This window comes from Macrosteles quadrilineatus, unplaced genomic scaffold, assembly GCF_028750875.1.
Source record: "Macrosteles quadrilineatus isolate MER2022 unplaced genomic scaffold, UCM_ALF_1.0 Scaffold_4__1_contigs__length_99947679, whole genome shotgun sequence".
Taxonomy (NCBI): Eukaryota; Metazoa; Arthropoda; class Insecta; order Hemiptera; family Cicadellidae; genus Macrosteles; species Macrosteles quadrilineatus.
Genome location: NW_026542597.1, coordinates 77,275,071 through 77,294,518, shown reverse-complemented (window position 1 = coordinate 77,294,518; position 19,448 = coordinate 77,275,071). Strand labels below are relative to the sequence as shown.

The window sequence follows — 19,448 nt, the reverse complement described above, 5'->3', positions numbered from 1 at the left end:
TGAACACATGCTACAACTTCAAGTCTTTTGTTTTGTCCTTCCTATTTAATTCATCCAACATGGTTACCTAGCAACCCATAAGACTAGTGTTAAAAAAATGTGATTTTCAGTTTTATTTTTCTACGTAATTCGATTTTTGTTGGCAGTTCTAACCGCAGTAAACTCGTTTTTAGGCCAGAAATAAACTATTTACAACATTTGAAGAAAATCGTCGGAACCGATTTCGAGTTATTTTTTTCAAGCAAGCAAACACTGCTCGTATTAGAGTATATAGGATTATAAACTTGCAAGTATAATTCTAAATAAATCGTAATTTTTGGTAAAATTATTTTGACGAGCTTTCCACGAAGAGTGTTGTGATCATTTAGGCTACTGCATGACTTATATTAGAAGAATTCATTACAATAGCGAATGTAGTGAAATTGCATGTGAAATAATAGTTAAGTCAAAATAAAAAAAGCACAAATCTGCTACCCAATAAATATATAAGGAGGTGTATGAGTTAAAGCTAATTAAAGATTATTCCATCCTCTCGTTAATTTAACCACCGTACTCGACATGGACAGAAATTGGTTTTTCAGTTGTAGTATAATATGCTCAATGGTATAATCTTGTTCATTTCTTTTGCTTATTCCTTTCACATTGTTATTTCCTTTTGGTCTGTGTAAACATGCTACATATTCTCGGAAAGTGCTTCAAGAGCTTTCTGAGCATGCGCAAGCTGAGGTGCCCGTGGGTACAGAACGTCACGTTATGTCTTAAAATGTAAACAAAATGACAACAATGGCGGAATGTTTTCTCATAAGGCCCATGTTCAATTTTCAAAAGTTTGTACTCATATTATGGCGAAAATAGATTTTTCCTGGCTATACCACTGGTCTAGAACTTATTTTTGACACAGAACTTAGTTATTCCGTAAACGTTTTTGTTAGAGCCGATTCCCAGATCGAGTTGACAAGTATTCAAACTTTACTCGTATTATATATAGGATATTATCCTCCATACAAATACACCATTGTTTTCCCCTTACAGGACAAGGGGGCAGTATAAGTGTTAAATACCCCCGCCGCAGCAAACCTGCAGACTAAGCGAATTTCCATTAACCTGATTGGATTTACACTAAAATGCCTCCATTAAAATAGCACATTTATTTCCTATTTAAATAGATTTAGTTTAACGAGTACTTAGGTTTGCTGAAACAGGGAGGGTAAAAAAGATTTTGTTTATAAAATGATAATAGTTTAGTAAGAAATCAAAGTATTTTCCAAAATCGATCAAAATATGTTCATAAACAAGCAAACTACAACAGTTGACTTATTCTCCATAAGAATAACATGGGAATTTCAAAATTACAATTTTTTTGAATTTTCTCCGTAACAATTAGGCGCATAATAACGCTTCAATATACTAAATTATTTGTTTTTTTAAGCACTACAAAATGGTTTAAAAAGAAATTATGAAATTTCGTGTTTTTAGGGTCAAAAATGGGAAAACCCTATTTTTACGCCATAAAACCCCCCATAAACCCCCGTTCCCATAGTCCGATCATGCTGGTTCGCGAACTCATTCAAGTTTATCCCGCCTTACACCTTTAAACCAAATTTTATCAAAATCGGACAAAAATTACTCAAGTTATCGTGCGGATGGACACACATATATATTTTAATTTAGGTGTTCACTTAATAGGGCTGCTGATATATTAACTATTTAAGTAAATAAGTACAACTGAGCACCCTGAATATTATATTTTATAAAAAGAAGTGACATGTTTCGGACATTAGTCCATTTTCAAACTTCAAAATACAGTAAACACTTAACCGTTGTTTATATTGTTTGTTTGTAAATAAATATGATTTATATATACAGATGGTTTATAGAACTAGACAGGATTTGGAAAAACTTTTTTGTTACTGATTATTTAATTTTAAAATTTGGTCAAAGATTGGGTTTCTTGAAGGAATTTGGCTATTTAAAATATGATTTGGATTTTTTAGATTTTCTTCGTATATGAAATATTCTTCAGTTGAATCCATTCGATTTCCTTTGTTTAAAACTTTTAGAATTTTCATGTTGTTTTTTAAATTTGTGTAGTTGTGGTTGGTCGATAAAAGGTGTTCAGCAAAGTTTGATTTCATGGATGTTCTGTTGTTACTCTTAAGAGCTTGAATGTGCTCTTTGAATCTAGATTTAAAAGAGCGTCCTGTCTGACCAATGTAGAAGTGTTCACAATCAGTGCAGTCAATTTTGTAAATGCCAGATTTGTCATAGATGTCTTGATGTTCTTTATTTGTATTAATGTTATTTGCTATCATATTGAAAGCATTATTTTTTGTTTTAAAGCCAATTTTGTATTCAGAATGTTGAAAAGTTTTTCTTGTAGTCCTGTTAAGAGTTGTATTGAATGGGATACTAATGAATTTCTCTTTCTTCTTTCTTTCTTTGTTGTGTTCTTGATTTTGATTTTTCTTTCTTTTGATGTTTCTAATCATATTGTAGATAATGTTTTGCTTATATCCATTCCTTGATGCTAAGTATTTAATTTTGTTTAATTCTATCTCGTAATTTTTCTTTGTCATTGGAATGTTCAAAAGACGATTTAGCATGGCTATATATATCTATATTTAGATATATAAAAATTTGAACGAATGGTGTTTTTGGCCTCTGGGGACATCAAAATGAAAAAGTAAATCGGTCCCGAGCTTAGGTCTTACCATGAGACCTACGGTAATAGCTACTTCCCTATAGGGAAATTCGCTAAAAGGGTTTATTTGTATGAAGGGTAATATAATAAATAAATACAAATGGAAAACATTATATTTTATTCAAAGAATATCTATCTACACCTTGTAATTAGAAAGGGGGGGCTCGTAGGGGGACGGCGATGGTCCCATTGAATTCCTCGCCTCAAAAATAGTAGGGCTACATGGTTTATACTGCTGTAGATACAAAACTGGAGAAAATTTTGAAAAAATTTCCCCGAACAGGGATAAATAACGCTTAAAAAATCCCACTCCCCAGAGCCATTTTTATACACCTACCTAGGCCTATTCTGACGAACGACGATCCTGCTCCTTCCTGGTCACATGTTGACTGTTTTTTTTTTCTGATTTTGACAGACTTTGGGATAGATGAAAATAAATTTAACACTACCAACCTTATCCTTGTTATTATGTTATCAAAAGCACTATATCCTGTACTAAATCAGATTTAATATTAAAGCTAGCTGTTACCCACGGGCTTCACCCCGTTTGACTTCATAAGTGAAACTATTGATTGGTTAAGTTAAGCTGAAATAAACAAAACAGAATACAGTAATACAAAAAAATAATCACCCCTGATTTTAATAAGGTAATAAAATAATAGAAAGAACAACATTCAAATAAGTAGTAAGTGTGTGCCCGTCACTAAACACAGAAGGAGTGAAAATGTCCCGATTGGGCAGAAGAGATTCAGCCAAACCCCGTCCACTCAAACTATAGCTTTCAGAACCGAAGCCGATAATCAAGATTTCTTCAGGCACTTTTCCAAGGACCTTCTCAGCTCTGATCCCAAATTATAAAGATATTTCTATCGAGCCCGACCGAACTCCATAGCAACGATCTCTTCTGAATAATTTGAAATCTGAACTCGAGCTAAGGAAGAATAATGGCAAGAAGAACATCACAATTAAGTTTATTAAAGGAATCCCAAAAATCATCAGCATACCCACTCCTTCAAAAAACGAGTAAAGTATGACACTCGTACTTCTTTGAGGTTGAGTGTCTACTTTCAAAATGTGAATGGCTTGCGGTCTAAGACTCAGAACCTTCGTCAAAAAGCCCCCTCTACCTCATACGATATCATATTGGCTGTTAAATCAATCCTTCAGGATGAAATTAGTGATGGCGAGCTTGGTTTCACAAATCACAACCTGTACAGATCCCTCTTTCAACAAGCAAAACATCTGGTGGTGGCATTCTCGTTGCAGTTAGGAAAGACCTCAAGTCATCAGTGATTAGTTTAGAGCGTGGCGAATTTGAGGCTATTTTCCTCTCTATCGTCGTTGGGACTCGGCCTCTGCTGTTCTGTGTAGCGTGTTCCTTCCAAATAACCAGCCGCTACATATCTCAATTTTTCACATCTTGTAACAGCCACCTTGGTAAATTATGCAACTCACTCGTGCTTCATCTTAGGAGACTTCATAATGTCCCAGGGACTGAATGGACCACCCCCATCATTTGGGCTGGTTCCCCTGTTGCACAATAATGTCTTGTCAACCTCGCAGATATGTTTAACCTCAAGCAAATGAATAATATTTTAAACTCACGAGGTAAAACACTTGACCTCATCTTCACTTCAGACCATTCACTAAACACCATAAGATCTTTGGACCCGATTGTTGAGAAGGAACTTCATCACCCTGTCTCAACTTTGTTATTGACTGTAACATACATAAATCGTCTGAGTCTGACTTGCCTTCCTTCATTCCTGATTTTCGCCGCTGCGACGTCAAAGCTGTTAGAAATGATCTTGCCGCTACAAACCTCTCCATGGACAAGTCGGTGACCGATGTGGATTTCAGGATTTCTTGTTTCAAGCTACAATTGAAAAACTTCAACACGTACTTAAGAATACACCTTTGAAACGCTTAGGACCAGCACGTTTTCCATCTTGGTTCTCGAGGGAACTTCAACATCTTACTATCGAGAAAAAAAATTGCTCACCACAACTTTTAAACTCCATGGTCATTATCCCGATCTGGACAAATTCAGGACCTTGCGAAGAAGATGTTCTCTCCTTGCCACCAGATGCTACAATAACTACATCTCTCATCTAGGCTCAACCTTCTCTAACAAACCAAGGCCCCTGTGGTGCCATATAAATAGGATGAAAAGGATCCAGACTGTCCCAACAAAGATAAAGTACAACGATATTGAAGCATCAGAGCCACTCGACATGTGCAATCTGCTCGCCATTATTTCTCAAGTGTTTTTGCACCCCGATCCAAAGTAATCTAGTTTTTGATGTCAACACCAGTTTAAACATCAGCTCCTTAATGATAAGTGAAAAGGATGTCCCCGCCGAACTTAAAAGTCTTAATGAATCCAAGAGCTGCGGTCCAGATAGTGTACATCCTTCTGTACTGAAGCATTGTGCTGACATCTTAGCACCAACATTAACTGTACTTTTCAACAAATCCCTGCAAGTCGGTATCTTCCCGGAAATATTTAAGCGGGGCTTCATAGTTCCAATTCCAAAGTCAAATGATCCTAGTGTAGCGACTAACCTACGTCCAGTGGTAACTTTGTCATCCCTCTCTAAAGTATTCGAAAAGTTGGTTCTCCTCCAACTTGTTCCTGCAACTAAACACATTTTCGCCTCCGAACAACATGGCTTCAGGGCAGGCTGTTCAACTATGACCAATCTGCTGACTCTTCAAACCAGAATATTGCATGCTTTTGAGAGAGGCAATCAGGTCGATGTCATATATCTAGACTATGCAAAAGCGTTCGACAAACTAAACCACTCAACGCTTCTTATTAAACTGAAGAGCTATGGAATCCTGGGAAATCTATTTAAATAACATTGGGTTTAATGAGGACCTAGGTTTACTGCTACAAGGAAACTAATATAGTGTATTTTTTAGTAAAATAATAATAGCTTAGTATAAAATAAATAAATTTGACAAGTTTGATCAAAATATATCCATAAGCAAACTACAACATTTTATTTTACAATATTCTCTATAAGAATAACACGAAACAATACAAAAAAAGTAAAAAACAATTAATTAGATTAGTTTATTCATTAAGGAAAATGAAGCAAAAGATGTCTAAAATGTATAAAAATATATTATATTTCTAACATTTGTACATTGTATTTTTTTGTGTATATACACGAACAAACCTCTAAAAATACTGTACAGATTGTCATAAGGTGATTCTAAGTCGTCAGCGTGATTTTGAGCGGCCCAGAACTATGTGTTGGTTGTAGTTCTGAAACATAAAAACAAATTTTAGTATTAAAATCAATGATACAATGTAGAACAAATTGTCAATTACCAATGTCTAGCTACTAAATATTAGATTTACCTTTGTTGTTGTAGCCTGGTTGAGTTATTGCAGGTAAGATGTTTTGTCGCCCTATACATTACCACCTTGTAGGCCATTAGTCCAGTAAAATAAGACATTTTGGTATGCAAAAGGTCGGGTAGTTCTGATTTTTGGATATGTTGTTAGTATTGGGTCCATAACATAAAATCCAAGTTATCCACCTCGAGATACTGCAGCTCGCCGCAGGGCGCGCCACTTGTTATCGAAATATAAAAAATATGGCAATTCCTATTGTTTTTCACTCAATCTCGCGAACCGTTGATTTTACCGAAAATTTTATATTATTACATTAAAGAAGAATAAATTTGTGACAGTTTAAGCCCAACAGCAGGTATATAGCAGCGTAAATAATGGCTGAAATATAGAGATTCATATTAAATTCCATAACAAAATAAAATCAATTGGATTAATGTTATAGGTTGGTATACATGCAACTGATCAGCTGATCGTTACATATGACTTTAAATGAAAACAAAGTTAATACTGATGAAGTATTAATGTTTAATTAAAACTGATGAGTTGATGAAAAGTACAACAGTTTTGATAGCATATTTAAATATTATTTCAATCTTTCTTTTCCACGAGTTCTATTAAAAATCAAAAAACATGGATAACTGAGGAGTTAAAAGAGGAAAAAAACAATATTGTAGAACTTAGCCAACAGGCAAGAAGAACAAAGTCTACTGAACTTCATAAACAAGTAAAAACTAGAAATAGGCAGTTCAAAATAAATTCAGTAAATGCAAAGAAACAATTTTTCCAAAACAAAATTGCAAACTCCAATAACATCTCCAAAACAATTTGGAAAATCATTAACTCAGAAGTAGCAAATAAAAAAATCAAATCTGGTGAAAATATTGTAATAGAATCTGATGGTAGACTGGTCTCCAATCCAACTCATGTTGGTAAAATTTTTAATGACTATTATGTAAATGTAATTGAGGATTTGCCTCCAGCACAGCCCGTGACTTTGACAAATAACTTGTTAAATCCACAAAAAGTGTTCCGATGCAATCCACTTAATGAGGACAAATTGGCTAAAGTAATTGATTCTTTGAAAAATAAAAACTCTTACGGATATGATGAAATACCAATAACAGTTATAAAATTTTCAAAAATCACATTGATAAAGCCTTAATTACACCTGATAAATTCATCATTCATTTCTGGCATTTTCCCGGACAAATTGAAGATTTCAAAAATCATACCAATCTACAAAAAAGGGGATGAACTTAATGTAGAAAATTATCGTCCAGTTTCTATTCTCCCTTCAATCTCAAAAGTTTTTGAAAAAGCCATGCATGGAAGGCTCATGCTATTTTTAGAACAAAATAGTCTTTTCGATGACGAACAACATGGTTTTTGCAAAGATAAAACTGTCACCACAGCTCTGATCAATTTTACTGAATCAATTATAGAATCAATAGACAAAAGAGAATGTGTTGCTGGTATTTTCATGGACCTTTCCAAAGCATTTGATAGTATATCACATGAAAGGCTGTTACAGAAATTGCATTATCTTGGGATTCAAAAAACTCCTTTGCAGTGGTTCAAGTCATATCTCACCAACAGGCAGCAATTTACATAAATCAGTCATATAAACAACGCTATAATTTCAAAAATTCCCTCCGCAACACAAATTATAAAGCATGGCGTCCCGCAAGGGTCTATTCTTGGACCTTTGCTTTTTATTTGTTATGTTAAGAAAATGCCAAACTGTCTATGTAACAATGTAATATATAGTTCTAAACTCGTACAGTATGCTGACGATTTTAATCTTATTGTATCTGCTAAATGTCAGATTGATTTGGAAGTACTGTAGCAGCTCATATAGAATTATCACAAATCCAAGAATTTTTTGTAAACAATCGATTAATGCTAAATTCACAAAAAACTAATTTTATTTCTTTCAGCACTAAGCAGAACAAAAATAAGTGTAGCCCTCATATTTTTATTGACAACAACACAATAAATCAAATTGATTGTACAAAATGTTTAGGTATCCATATTGATGAATGTCTTAGGTGGGATCATCATGTAGGAAGCATTGTGCACAAGGTAAATTCTGGAATCTATGCCTTGAAAAGAATGTTTTATTTAAGTGACCTAGCAACATTAAAAAAAGTTTTTCATTCCCATATCCAATCACATATATCTTATGCAATAGTAGTGTATGGAGGCACTTCCCAGAAAAATTTAGATAAGATACTTGTTTTACAGAAAAAGGCAATAAGAATAATGTTAAATCTAGATTATAATGAGTCTGTAAAGCAACAATTTGTCAATTTGAAAATATTAACTGTGTTTAGTTTGTACGTACTGGAATGTATCATACATGTAAAAAATAACCAGGAAAATTTTAAAACACATTGTGAAACCCATCAATACAACACTAAGAAACAAAAATAATATAGTTCTACCGAAACATAACTTAGAAATGTATAAAAATAAGCCCTCATATGCCGGTGCAAAGTTTTTAAAGATAATACCAAATGAAATAAAAGATATGAAGGATAAAAAAAAGTTTAGACAAAAACTTAAAGAACTTTTGATAGAAAAACCCATCTACTCAATAGATGAACTGTTTATGAATGTATACAGCTATAGATAGTTTTATTTTCTGTATTTTTTGTTTAGGTTAAGTATTTGTACATAGTAATTATAAGCTTGACACTATTTATTGTACGTTTTGTACATAATATAAATAAAGATAATTTGAATTTGAACACCTTAACGGACACACAGCGAAGTCTTGACTTAGGTCTTTTTCCACCGTACAAATATTTTTGTAGGTAAAATTATTAGTGTTTAATAGAATTTACTAATTTCCATATTTAACACTAATACCGAAACCCCGGTCTGACAGGTCCACGGGAATTTTCAAAAACGCATGTTGGCAACACTGTTTACTTGGGAGATTCCATTCCCCCAAAACCTTCCCCCCTTTTCCTCCCCTACCTATTGATATATTGTTTGTTCATTTTGCATGGGTGCCGTGACCTTGACAGGTTGTCCGTTCATAACATGCCTGTCTCAGAAGCACATCGTTAGTGTATCTTAAAGGGGGGTCTCACAGGCCCAGGCCCAGGGTTTCGGTTTATGTGTGTCTAAGCGGGGTCCATTATTTTTCAAATGGGGTCTCACAGACTGGGGGTTTCGGTTAACGTCAGCCTTGGTAGGGTTTCGGTAATAGTGTTAACAAAAGTATCTTTATTACTGAACTCAATCTGAGTACAACTAGTAAATAATTCAAATGTAAACAATAACAATAAAAACATAATATATATGATTATAAACAGATCAAGGAATACTTTTAACCAAACAATTAGACTATAGTGTTCGTGAAAAGGTGATGAATTCACAATAAGACACCTAAAGGTGGGAAAACACAGTTGGATTTTTTTAGCTAGAAGCTGTTAAGGTGTGGTGGAATATCTTTGAAGCTGAACCTTTTTGGCATTAGTGCGATAATGTGTTCAGACCTGTCAAATTTTTAGGTTAAATCAAAACAAACTAACTGTGAAATAGATACTAATTCCTAATTCCAAATCAACTAATGAATGAGTTGTTATTTAATTGTGAAATATAAGAATATAAGTGATAGTTGCTTTGAAATAGTTAATTACTTGAGCAAATATTAAAATATTGAATCTTCTTGCATAATTAGTTTTGATCATTATATTAATATAATAGAATAATGTGGTTGCTGTGACTGGGATACACATAATATAACTGTTGGGACATACGGTAATCCTATATATTAAAACATGACAGGGTTTTTTATTTCACGATTCTAAATCAACCACTTGACGGATTTTCATGATTTTTGTGTTGAAAGAAAAATAATTTTGAGAACTAGGGAATGTCAAAGCCATAATTTTAGTTTAGGGTTACAGTTTTTTAGAAATTAAGTTTTAAATTTTAAAAAAGTCTAGCAGCCGACGCTAACATTGTACTCTAGCTTTTAGTACAATTCCATTTGCTTTTGGATGAAAATGAAATGACATACGTAGAATTGACTTATTTATACTATATGTGTAATGTTATAATCATTGGTACGTTCATTTATTCGGCAAGAGGATGAGAGATTATTTAAATATACATAGTAAAATACTAGATTTTCTCAGTTATTTTTTTTTAGCAGTCTTTAAAATATTTAATTTGTTTTAGTGCAATATCATTTGTTATAATTTAACTATAACAGCTAGTTGAATAAAAGAATATTCTATAGAACTATGAGGTTAGTTTAATTACTCTGTTATTTTGTCATTGATTATAGGAAGTAAGTAAGATTCTATAATCATTGCTCTATACGAATCGAAGCCCATGAATCTTCAAAAGAAAGCTTATGAAAATTATTTTAATACTCGACTTTTTGAGGATAGGTTGGGAAAATAACAATGATAACATGTTTTCATTCATCTTTGCTGCTTTGTCTTTACTAAAAATTTTGAACTGTTTAAACTATGCTTGAATTAGTAATAGACACACTATATACAGATATAATGGACTACTCGATTCCCGTACGTAGGACGGGCAAACAGCTCGTGATTATTTACATTTAGTTTTGAAATCTCTTGACATCTAAATATAGACCCGACTTTTGGGTTTCAAGTTAGGGACCAGAATTAAATACTCTCGAGATGACAAGATAAACCTTTAGACTAACGTTTTGACCCATTTAAATTATAATTAACAGCTAATTGTATTGCTGATAATACATTAATGCAATCAGATAAGTTCACCACGTACAAACAGGATAACATTATATGATAGGCCAAGCAAGCAAGATTTGAGTTTGGTTTATAAAATTCAGTAGCCTAAATACTGAATGTTTTCTAATTAATTAGACAATGAAATACACTATATTAATTCATTTGATCTTAAATGGGCATTCTTTTGTAAGTAATACAACATGGCCCCCAAAAGCCTAATTGACAATATGCCAGTTTGTTTGTTTTCATTCAACCTCAAAATTTGACACATATGAACACATGATCGCACTACAGCCAAATAGGTTCATCTTCAAAGATATTCCACCACACCTTAACAGCTCCTAGCTAAAAAAAATCCAAAATCCATTAGGTGACACAAACATTTTACCTACAAGAACTCAGGCTACAACTACAAATGTGAATCTAATATAATTCAAGTCCTTTAAACAGGGATAACAAACAAAAAATGCTCTCACTTTGAAAGCCATACTTACCTACCATACTCAAACTCATCATTCAAATGCTAAAAAAATCTATTGTTTTTTATTTCTCAAAACATATTTTGCTTTTTCGTTTAATTAATATGGATATACCTACTGCGAAAGGAAGTTATTTCATTTGAGGTTTCTGACTCAGTTTTGAATTGATAGTATTGTTATAAATCAAAGACTCTTATGACTTAGACTAAGTTTCATGAAATGTTACGTACCACAGCAGCGATATTGCGTAACCCTTCAGCAGCTGATCTTCCCAGCTGATCCACCATCTTATATAGAAAACCGTGCTTATTGGTTAGCAGGATGTGTGGATGATCAAACTCCTGTAAAAAAGTCAGACATTTTTTCAACTGCTGCCTTTAGTGATCACACAATCCCAGATAAAACGTTGATTTTGACAGCAATCTAATTTGGTTTGCTACGCTCTTGTTTATCCTGCTATCTATCTATAAATATTGTTCTAAATATATTAGTACCCCTAAAATTCAATCCTCGGAAATCTAATACTTTGGAAATCAAAAACCCAGGAGTTTAACACACTAAAAAAACCACCACAGCCAAACGTATAAGTACAGCACAGACATGGTTAAGTACTTAGAGTACCATCAAAAACTATCTCTATTGGATATTTACACGGTTAGATTAAATCGTTGAGCTATAAATATTATCCATATCACCAAAACCACTGACCACAAGTTGGCCACCGTCCATGACCAAGATTTTGTCAGAGTCCATGACTGTATTGAGCCGGTGGGCGATGGTTAACACAGTGCAGTCGGCAAACTTTCTCCTGATGGTGGTCTGAATCAGGGCATCTGTCCTGCAAAGAGGTTTTCATCTTAGTGAGAGACAAATCCAAAATTGTATGGACAATTAACTATGATGATTTACTATTAACCCTTCCCGGACGGGCAAAATCATGACATAGAACGGAAAAAAATTATAGGAAAAAATAAAAATTAATTTTTCTTATTTGTGTTTTTTATACAAGTATACATAAAATAAACCCAATGGAACACTTCATACTGTCAAAATAATTTTTTATTTGTTTTTAACTATGTGGATATATCCGCTACCCGTCCGCGGATGAGTAGAAAAGCAGCGGATATATCCGCCATCCATCTTTGAAGATATGACCATGACAACGTTAGGCAATAAATAAAGAACAATATGTAAACAATAAATAAAGATAACGTAGTGTTGAGCGCGAAAAGTCAAGGGGAGAGCGTAGGAGAGGTGGGGGTGGGTGGGAGATGGGAGAGGGGTCGGCGCGGGAAAGAGAAGGGAGTGCGGGATTGAGCGCAGCCATGGAGAGAGCAGGAAAGTGGTGTCTTGGTACTGTGAAAAATCTGGTTACTGCTCAAACACCTGCCAGTCTGTCTGAAGAGAAGGCGGATATATCCGCTTCCCGTCCGGAACATCAAAAACCATATCCGCCACCCGTCCTTTATCGCCGAAGACTAAGGCGGATATATCCGTCACCCGTCCGAGAAGGGACATACAGAGGTTTAGAGCCATATATATAAGCTCTAAACCCATTTAACTATGATTTACTATTTCATATAGGCTATAAACCCAAATTTGATATTTCTGTAGACTCCCAAGACCCCAGACTAATAGCAACCACAATAGAAATCTAAAAATCCATACTATTTTACAAAGTCATAGTCTTACGTGGTAAGCACATAGTATTTTACGGTTTCAGATGAACAGAGTTGATACTCTTCAAAAGTTCTACACTTTGATTCATCATCTTGATTTTCATCAAAACCTTGCTAGTATCATACGGCTAATATCGTATAATATCATTATATGGCAACAAAACCATGCCATATTCACTGGTAGAAAAATAGAGTGTCCTATCATAAAATTATATAAATTATTTAAGATGGGGACAGCACTATGTGCGTATTTAAACCCAAATATGGGTGAAGGATGAGTGTAGCATGAGTGGCGCGATCTTGTAGTCTTGTTAGTGACTAAAAGATATAAGACAAAAGTTACTCGTGCAACCACAGAATTTGGAGGCGTGAAACTGAGGAAATGTGTCTTACTTAATCGATGAACTTACAAATTTGATATCACGTTATATAATACGAGAGTCTGGATGTTTTATATCCATAACTATAGGAGTCTATTGTAATCTGCAAATTTTGATAGAACACATATTTGATGTTGATTTCAATGATATACTAACTGAGGGTCGACGTTGGCAGTGGCTTCGTCCATGACAAGTATCCGGTTGTTGCGGACGATTGCTCGAGCGAGACACATCAGCTGGCGTTGTCCGACACTCAGGTTCGATCCTCCCTCTGATATCTTACTGTTTAGTCCATCCGACAAGTCTTCTATCACTTCTTTCATCTCTACCTTGACAAAAAAGTATTAAATTTATTGTATGGAAATGAACTGTTAAAACTCTTCCCCTAACAATTAACAATATGGTGTTCAAAAACATCTGGAAACACATTAGAGTAATTAATTATTTACATAGTGCTTGCCAAAGAATAAATTGGTTAGTGATTCAATTCTGAGAAAAAGTCACTACCATTCATAGCTTTTCAATGGTTCCCATCAGTAGCAGCTGTCTTCAAATTCATTGGGTCACATATGCTTAGTAGTTGTGTCATTGACTATACACACAATTAATTATTCTGTTTATAGTCAATTGTTGTGTACCTATTCCAATGGGTAATATAATGTTAACTTAAACTTTTTAACTGGGCAGAAACAGATGGTCTTAGTCATTAACAAGGATACACAAGGCATTCAATAACATCTTTTATTCATTGGTTTGAAATAAACCCAGTTGTAACCCCATCTAGATTTGGTAAATCATTATAAGTTAGTAGCTTACTTCCTCTAAGGCACTCCATAGAGTATGATCCGAGTATTCATCAAACGGGTCAAGATTCTTGCGGACAGTGCCCGAGAACAACACTGGTTCCTGCGGAATTATGGACAGATTGGCTCTCAAGTCATGTAGGCCAATGTCGGACACATCAATGTTGTCAATGGAAATCTTCCCTTCAATCTGAGAGAGACGGAACAACGCGGCTGTCAGAGATGATTTGCCTGCACCAGTGCGGCCCACAATGCCTACCTGGAAGGAAGATAGAAGACGGGGTTTGAATGTATCAGAACACTATACAATGTGTGTCATCAATAGAGGTATCATTGTCCCAGTTTTCAAGGACGTTTACTGGTTTTGCAACAAACATCCTGGTGTCAAAGGGGTTCTTGGGACATAAAATTATCCTGAATCCTAAACATTACTAACCTTAGCTAGAAGAAAATCACAATGGGTCAGTTCATCAATCTATTTACAATAAGATGCTTAGTAAAAAAAAAATTCATGCATGCGTGCTTTTAATCTTTCAGTACTGCAGGGCCGATTTACCGAATAGGGACGGTAGGCAAGTGCCTAGGGTGCGAGGCTATTGGATTTTTTTGGGGGCGTGCCAAAAATTGGAAAACAAAAACAAATTGGGGGTTTTATTTGCATGGGATTGTGGTAAACCTATGATGATCCCTCGCGGCCGTGAAGACATCATTATCGTCTCCCTTCGCCGTATAGATATCGTAATCGTCTCCCAAAAATGGGCAAAATGTTAATTTCCTGTGGTTGTGTAGACATCATCATCGTCTTCCATGATGGCGGCAATATATAAACATATCCCGCGGTCTTGTGGACATCATCACTGTCTTCCGTGATCGCAGCAATATTCTGATCATCCCTCGCAGGCTCTGTATCATCATCACCTTAGGAGATAGTGGCAAAATCATAATCACATACCACGGTCGTGTAGACATTATCATTGTCTTCTGCGATCACAGCAAAATTCTGATCATCCTTCGCGGCTGTGTGTAGACATATTATTGTCTCCCACAGTTACAGAAACATCACTGTTCTCATGAGCAATCGTGTTAAATTGAAAATTACAGGTAGAAATATACAAAATTCACTCATAATTTTTAATTAAAAAAACTCACGCATAATCCCCGGATTTCCTGGTCGGTGGACATCCTGTATATATATATATTTCAAAGGGGCGCTACTATTAGTTGTGCCTAGGACGCTGACAGGGTACAAAAATGGGCCTGCAGTACTGTAATATTAATTATTTGTATAGGGCTCAAAATTCCACTCCATCAAAATGTAGATATGCGTCCTCTTTTCAACCAGCAAAATATGTTAACCCTAAATTAAGTAATTTATTTCATTGGTACACTTGAAGTAGATTCTTACCTCGATGTTTCCAGTAGTAGTTGGATGTCTAAACACGGCCCCATCACAAAGAAATGTGTCAAAGGCGACACAACTTTTGAGTATGTACAGTTTGATCCATTTAAATACTGTGTCAAATAAAAATCAACAACATTAACTTACTGATTAGCAAAACAACAATTTAAAACATTACCCTTTAAACTGACAAGCGTATTTAAACTACTATGATGTAACGTCATATGGTATGTAACAAATCATTGCAATAATTATTATAAATTGACCCACCTTCTCTTTAGGCTGGATGGTGAATGATAAATCTTTAAGCACTGGTGGGAGGGAGGAGTCGTAAGCCATGTTTACTTGGCTGAACTCTATCCTGCCTTCTGTCGGCCAATCAGGGGAAGGCTTTTTGTCTGAAACATAAAATTAAAATTAAATGGAAAGAAGTATCAAATTATAATATTACACTTCATTCGAGTGTTAATCTAATGGGCCAGTTCAAAGCTGTCATTTCAAGTAAGTGCAAGCGTAATTCGAGGCTTGAATCAAGCTTACGTGCTATCTGGGATTGTAATTATTATCTGCCGCCTGGGCTACAGCTAGTAACTGTTGATTGAGAACTGTTCCTAATGCTTAGCTAATTTTCCAATTTATTTGTATTTTTAGTATGGGTTTGATCAATTTTAGTTGTGTATCCTTAAAAAAAACTATTTAGGGTCTAGGATAAGTTACCTGGCAGGGAGTCCAACGGAGGCTCTTTTTCCACTCTAGTGTACTCTAAGATCCGCTCCACAGATGTCATGAAGTTCTCCACGTCCGCAGACTGTTTCATCCCCCATTGCACAACCCCTATGATCCCCACGGTCTGGGTAACGGCTAGGCCTACGTTGCCCCCCAGCCATGCTGAGAACACAAACACAATGACATTGTATCAATAATAATAATTCTACTAGATAAACAAATAAGCCTTTTTGGTGAATATTTGGCTCAGATGACAAGGCAGTGACGTTGTGGATTCACGTACTAATGCTGCCACTTGAAATCAATCAGTAGTACACTCTTGTAACGAAAACCTTCAATAGAAACCCCCTTGATAGCAAGATACTTAATAGCAAAACCTTTGATATCAAAATTCTTTATAGTGAGACCCTCGATAGCAAGACCTTTTTATAACAAAAGACACTCAAAATTAAAACTAATGATAAGCACTTTTCTAACTAGTTTGAATCTAGTATCACAGTTGATACATTAAAAAATATATCAACGTTTAATTAATGCAACCTAAAATTTTTTATGTTTATTATTTAATTGAAAGGGTTGTTCCTGACATGGGTTTATACTAAAATCAATTCACAGAAAAGAGGTAGGCTAAAGATTCGCTAAAACAGCCTTAGGCCTCTCGCCCACTATACGATTTCAGTTGTACGACAATGTGTCGTACGATATTCTTATCGTATGTGGTCCTCGCCCACTATACGACACTTTACCGGATAAATGACCAGTTGCTTTTTGTCAAACAATGAATCCGTTACGTGTTGTTGCTATGTGGCTGCTATGGCGCAGAAATTAACGTCGTAGGATTAAGTGGGAGTATTGGATTCACACTATTAATCAAAGTAGGGAACACACAGGATCATTTCAAACTCTTTTTGATGAACTTCGGCATGATGATAACAAGTTTTTCAACTACTTCAGAATGTCTGCTGCTTACTTTGATGAATTACACCAGAAAATAAAAGCTACAATTGCTTACCGAAATGAGGAACTGCATCACTTCTAAAGAAAATCTATCTATTACGTTGAGGTTATTAAGATTATATTATATATTTGATACGTTTTTTTGGAAGTGGTCAATGTGGGGCTACATCATTAAAAAAGTAATTATTTTTTATGTGTAGATTATTTCTTTAGTTAATGTAGGTTAATGTTAAGTTAATGTTCCTATTTAAAGACATATTAAAATTATACAAGGCCGTGCCATTTAACAAGTTTTTGACTTTAATAATGTTTTTTATGTAACTTTCATAGGTTTTTGGATGGTCTTTGTCAAAGGTTTGTATGTTCGAACATGTTGTGTATTGTTTTTAAATATTAATACTATTTGTTTAAAAATATAATCTTCAAAAAGTAATACTTAGGTATTTTAGACAAACTATTTAACACAATATAATTAATAACAATGGTTATACAAAAATTAATGAATAATAAAAGTGGCATTGTTTATTTATAAGTAATGCAGTACATTAAAATAGTATGAAGAAAAAATATGAACGAACTGTCAGCCTGTCAGGAATACAGACAAGATCAAAATCACGCAATATGTTGGCTGAAAAAGACAAAAACTAAGCGATATATCAAACATTATAATAAACAAGTATGAATTGTAAAAAATATATGCATTATCAAAATTATGCAAAAAACGATTTTAAAAATGACAAAACTTAAATTAGCGAAAGTCATGCTAAGTGAACTGCGAGAAGGCTCAGCGCGAACTAGGACTAAGAGGACTTGGGGAGAACGCACGACATACGATAAAAATCGTATAGTGGGCGAGCGCCCATTTGATCATACACGCCACTGCGAGTTAGACAGTCGTACGACAGTAGTGTATCACAGTGGCAGTGGACGACTGCTCCACGACAGTTTATCGTAGTCGTGAGATTATCGTACAGTGGGCGAGCTCTCATAAGATCCAATGGCTCACTGTTGAAATGTTGTCGTTCCGACACAGTGTCGTACGACCGAAATCGTATAGTGGGCGAGGGGCCTTATAGAGGGGATACACCACCTACTAAACTCACAACCATGTTATGACAAAGAGTTATAGTTCTACAGTATTATACATAAATACCCCCGCCGCAGAAAACCTGCCGTTTAAGCAAATTTCCATTTGCCTGAATTGATTTTCAATTAAATCTATTTTATAAATAACATAAGGTTTAACGAGTAGCCTTCCTAGGTTTGCTACTATAGGGAAACTAATGAAGTGTGTTTTTTAGTAAAATATTAATAGCTTAGTATGAAATAAATAAATTTGACAAGTTTAATCAAAATATATCCATAAACAAGCAAACTAAAACATTTTACACTATTCTCCATAAGAATAACATGGGAATTTTAAAATTATGATTTTTAAAATTTTTTCCGTTACCAATAACCGAACAAAAACACTTTGATATACTAAATGATTTGTTTTTTAAGCTCTTTAAAATGGTTTAGAGAGAAATTGGGAATTTTTTTGTTTTGAGGGTCAAAAATGAGAAAAACCAATTTTTACCCCATAAAACCCCCCGGAGTAAGACCCTGTTCTCATGGTCGGATCATGCTGGTTCGCCAACTCATCCAAGTTTATCCCACCTTACACCTTCAAACAAATTTCACTAACATCGGACAAAAATTGCTCAAGTTCACGGACAAATAGGCCTATATATTTCTATAAAATAAAATGTTTTCAGGATACTTTGGTATTTTAATATACTTAATAATATATATATACCTATATAAAAATTTGAACGAATGATGTTTTTGGTCTCCGGAGACTTCAAAATGAAAAAGTTAATCGGACCCGGGCCTAGGTCTTACCGTGCCACCTACGGAAAGGTAATAGCTACTTTCCTATAGGAAAATTCGCCAATATAGGGAATTTCCTAAAAATGTTCTAATTCACTTCCTTGATGATACGAGGAAGTGCAATACTATTATTAATACTCGTATTAATGCAATACTACGGTACTGTATATACTATTTATAAAGAGTGACATCCTAGACAAAGCTTTTCAACAAAAATACACATTTGCAAACAAATATTTTGATAATGTTAAATGATAAAGAGTAGCCTAATGTTTTTAAAATAAAATTAATTAGTAGTTGGTACTGTACCAATTTAAAATGAATTTATTCTAATTATATAAGTTTT

At 34.5% G+C, this 19,448-nt stretch overlaps 1 protein-coding gene across 2 annotated transcripts in view; it reads right to left on the bottom strand.

The window, feature by feature from the left end:
* Positions 1-5,853: 5,853 nt before the first annotated feature.
* The window catches only part of LOC128992720 (probable multidrug resistance-associated protein lethal(2)03659), a 55,712-nt gene continuing 42,117 nt past the window's right edge, over positions 5,854-19,448 (bottom strand). For both annotated transcript variants that reach the window (XM_054416441.1, XM_054416442.1), the window contains 7 exons: positions 16,265-16,435; positions 15,818-15,945; positions 14,162-14,407; positions 13,502-13,674; positions 11,995-12,124; positions 11,517-11,627; positions 5,854-5,975 (listed from right to left, as the gene is read on the bottom strand). In XM_054416441.1, coding sequence (XP_054272416.1) covers positions 5,931-5,975; positions 11,517-11,627; positions 11,995-12,124; positions 13,502-13,674; positions 14,162-14,407; positions 15,818-15,945; positions 16,265-16,435 — 1,004 coding nt within the window. In that variant the 3' untranslated portion in view covers positions 5,854-5,930. The remainder of the gene's footprint in view (positions 5,976-11,516; positions 11,628-11,994; positions 12,125-13,501; positions 13,675-14,161; positions 14,408-15,817; positions 15,946-16,264; positions 16,436-19,448) is intronic.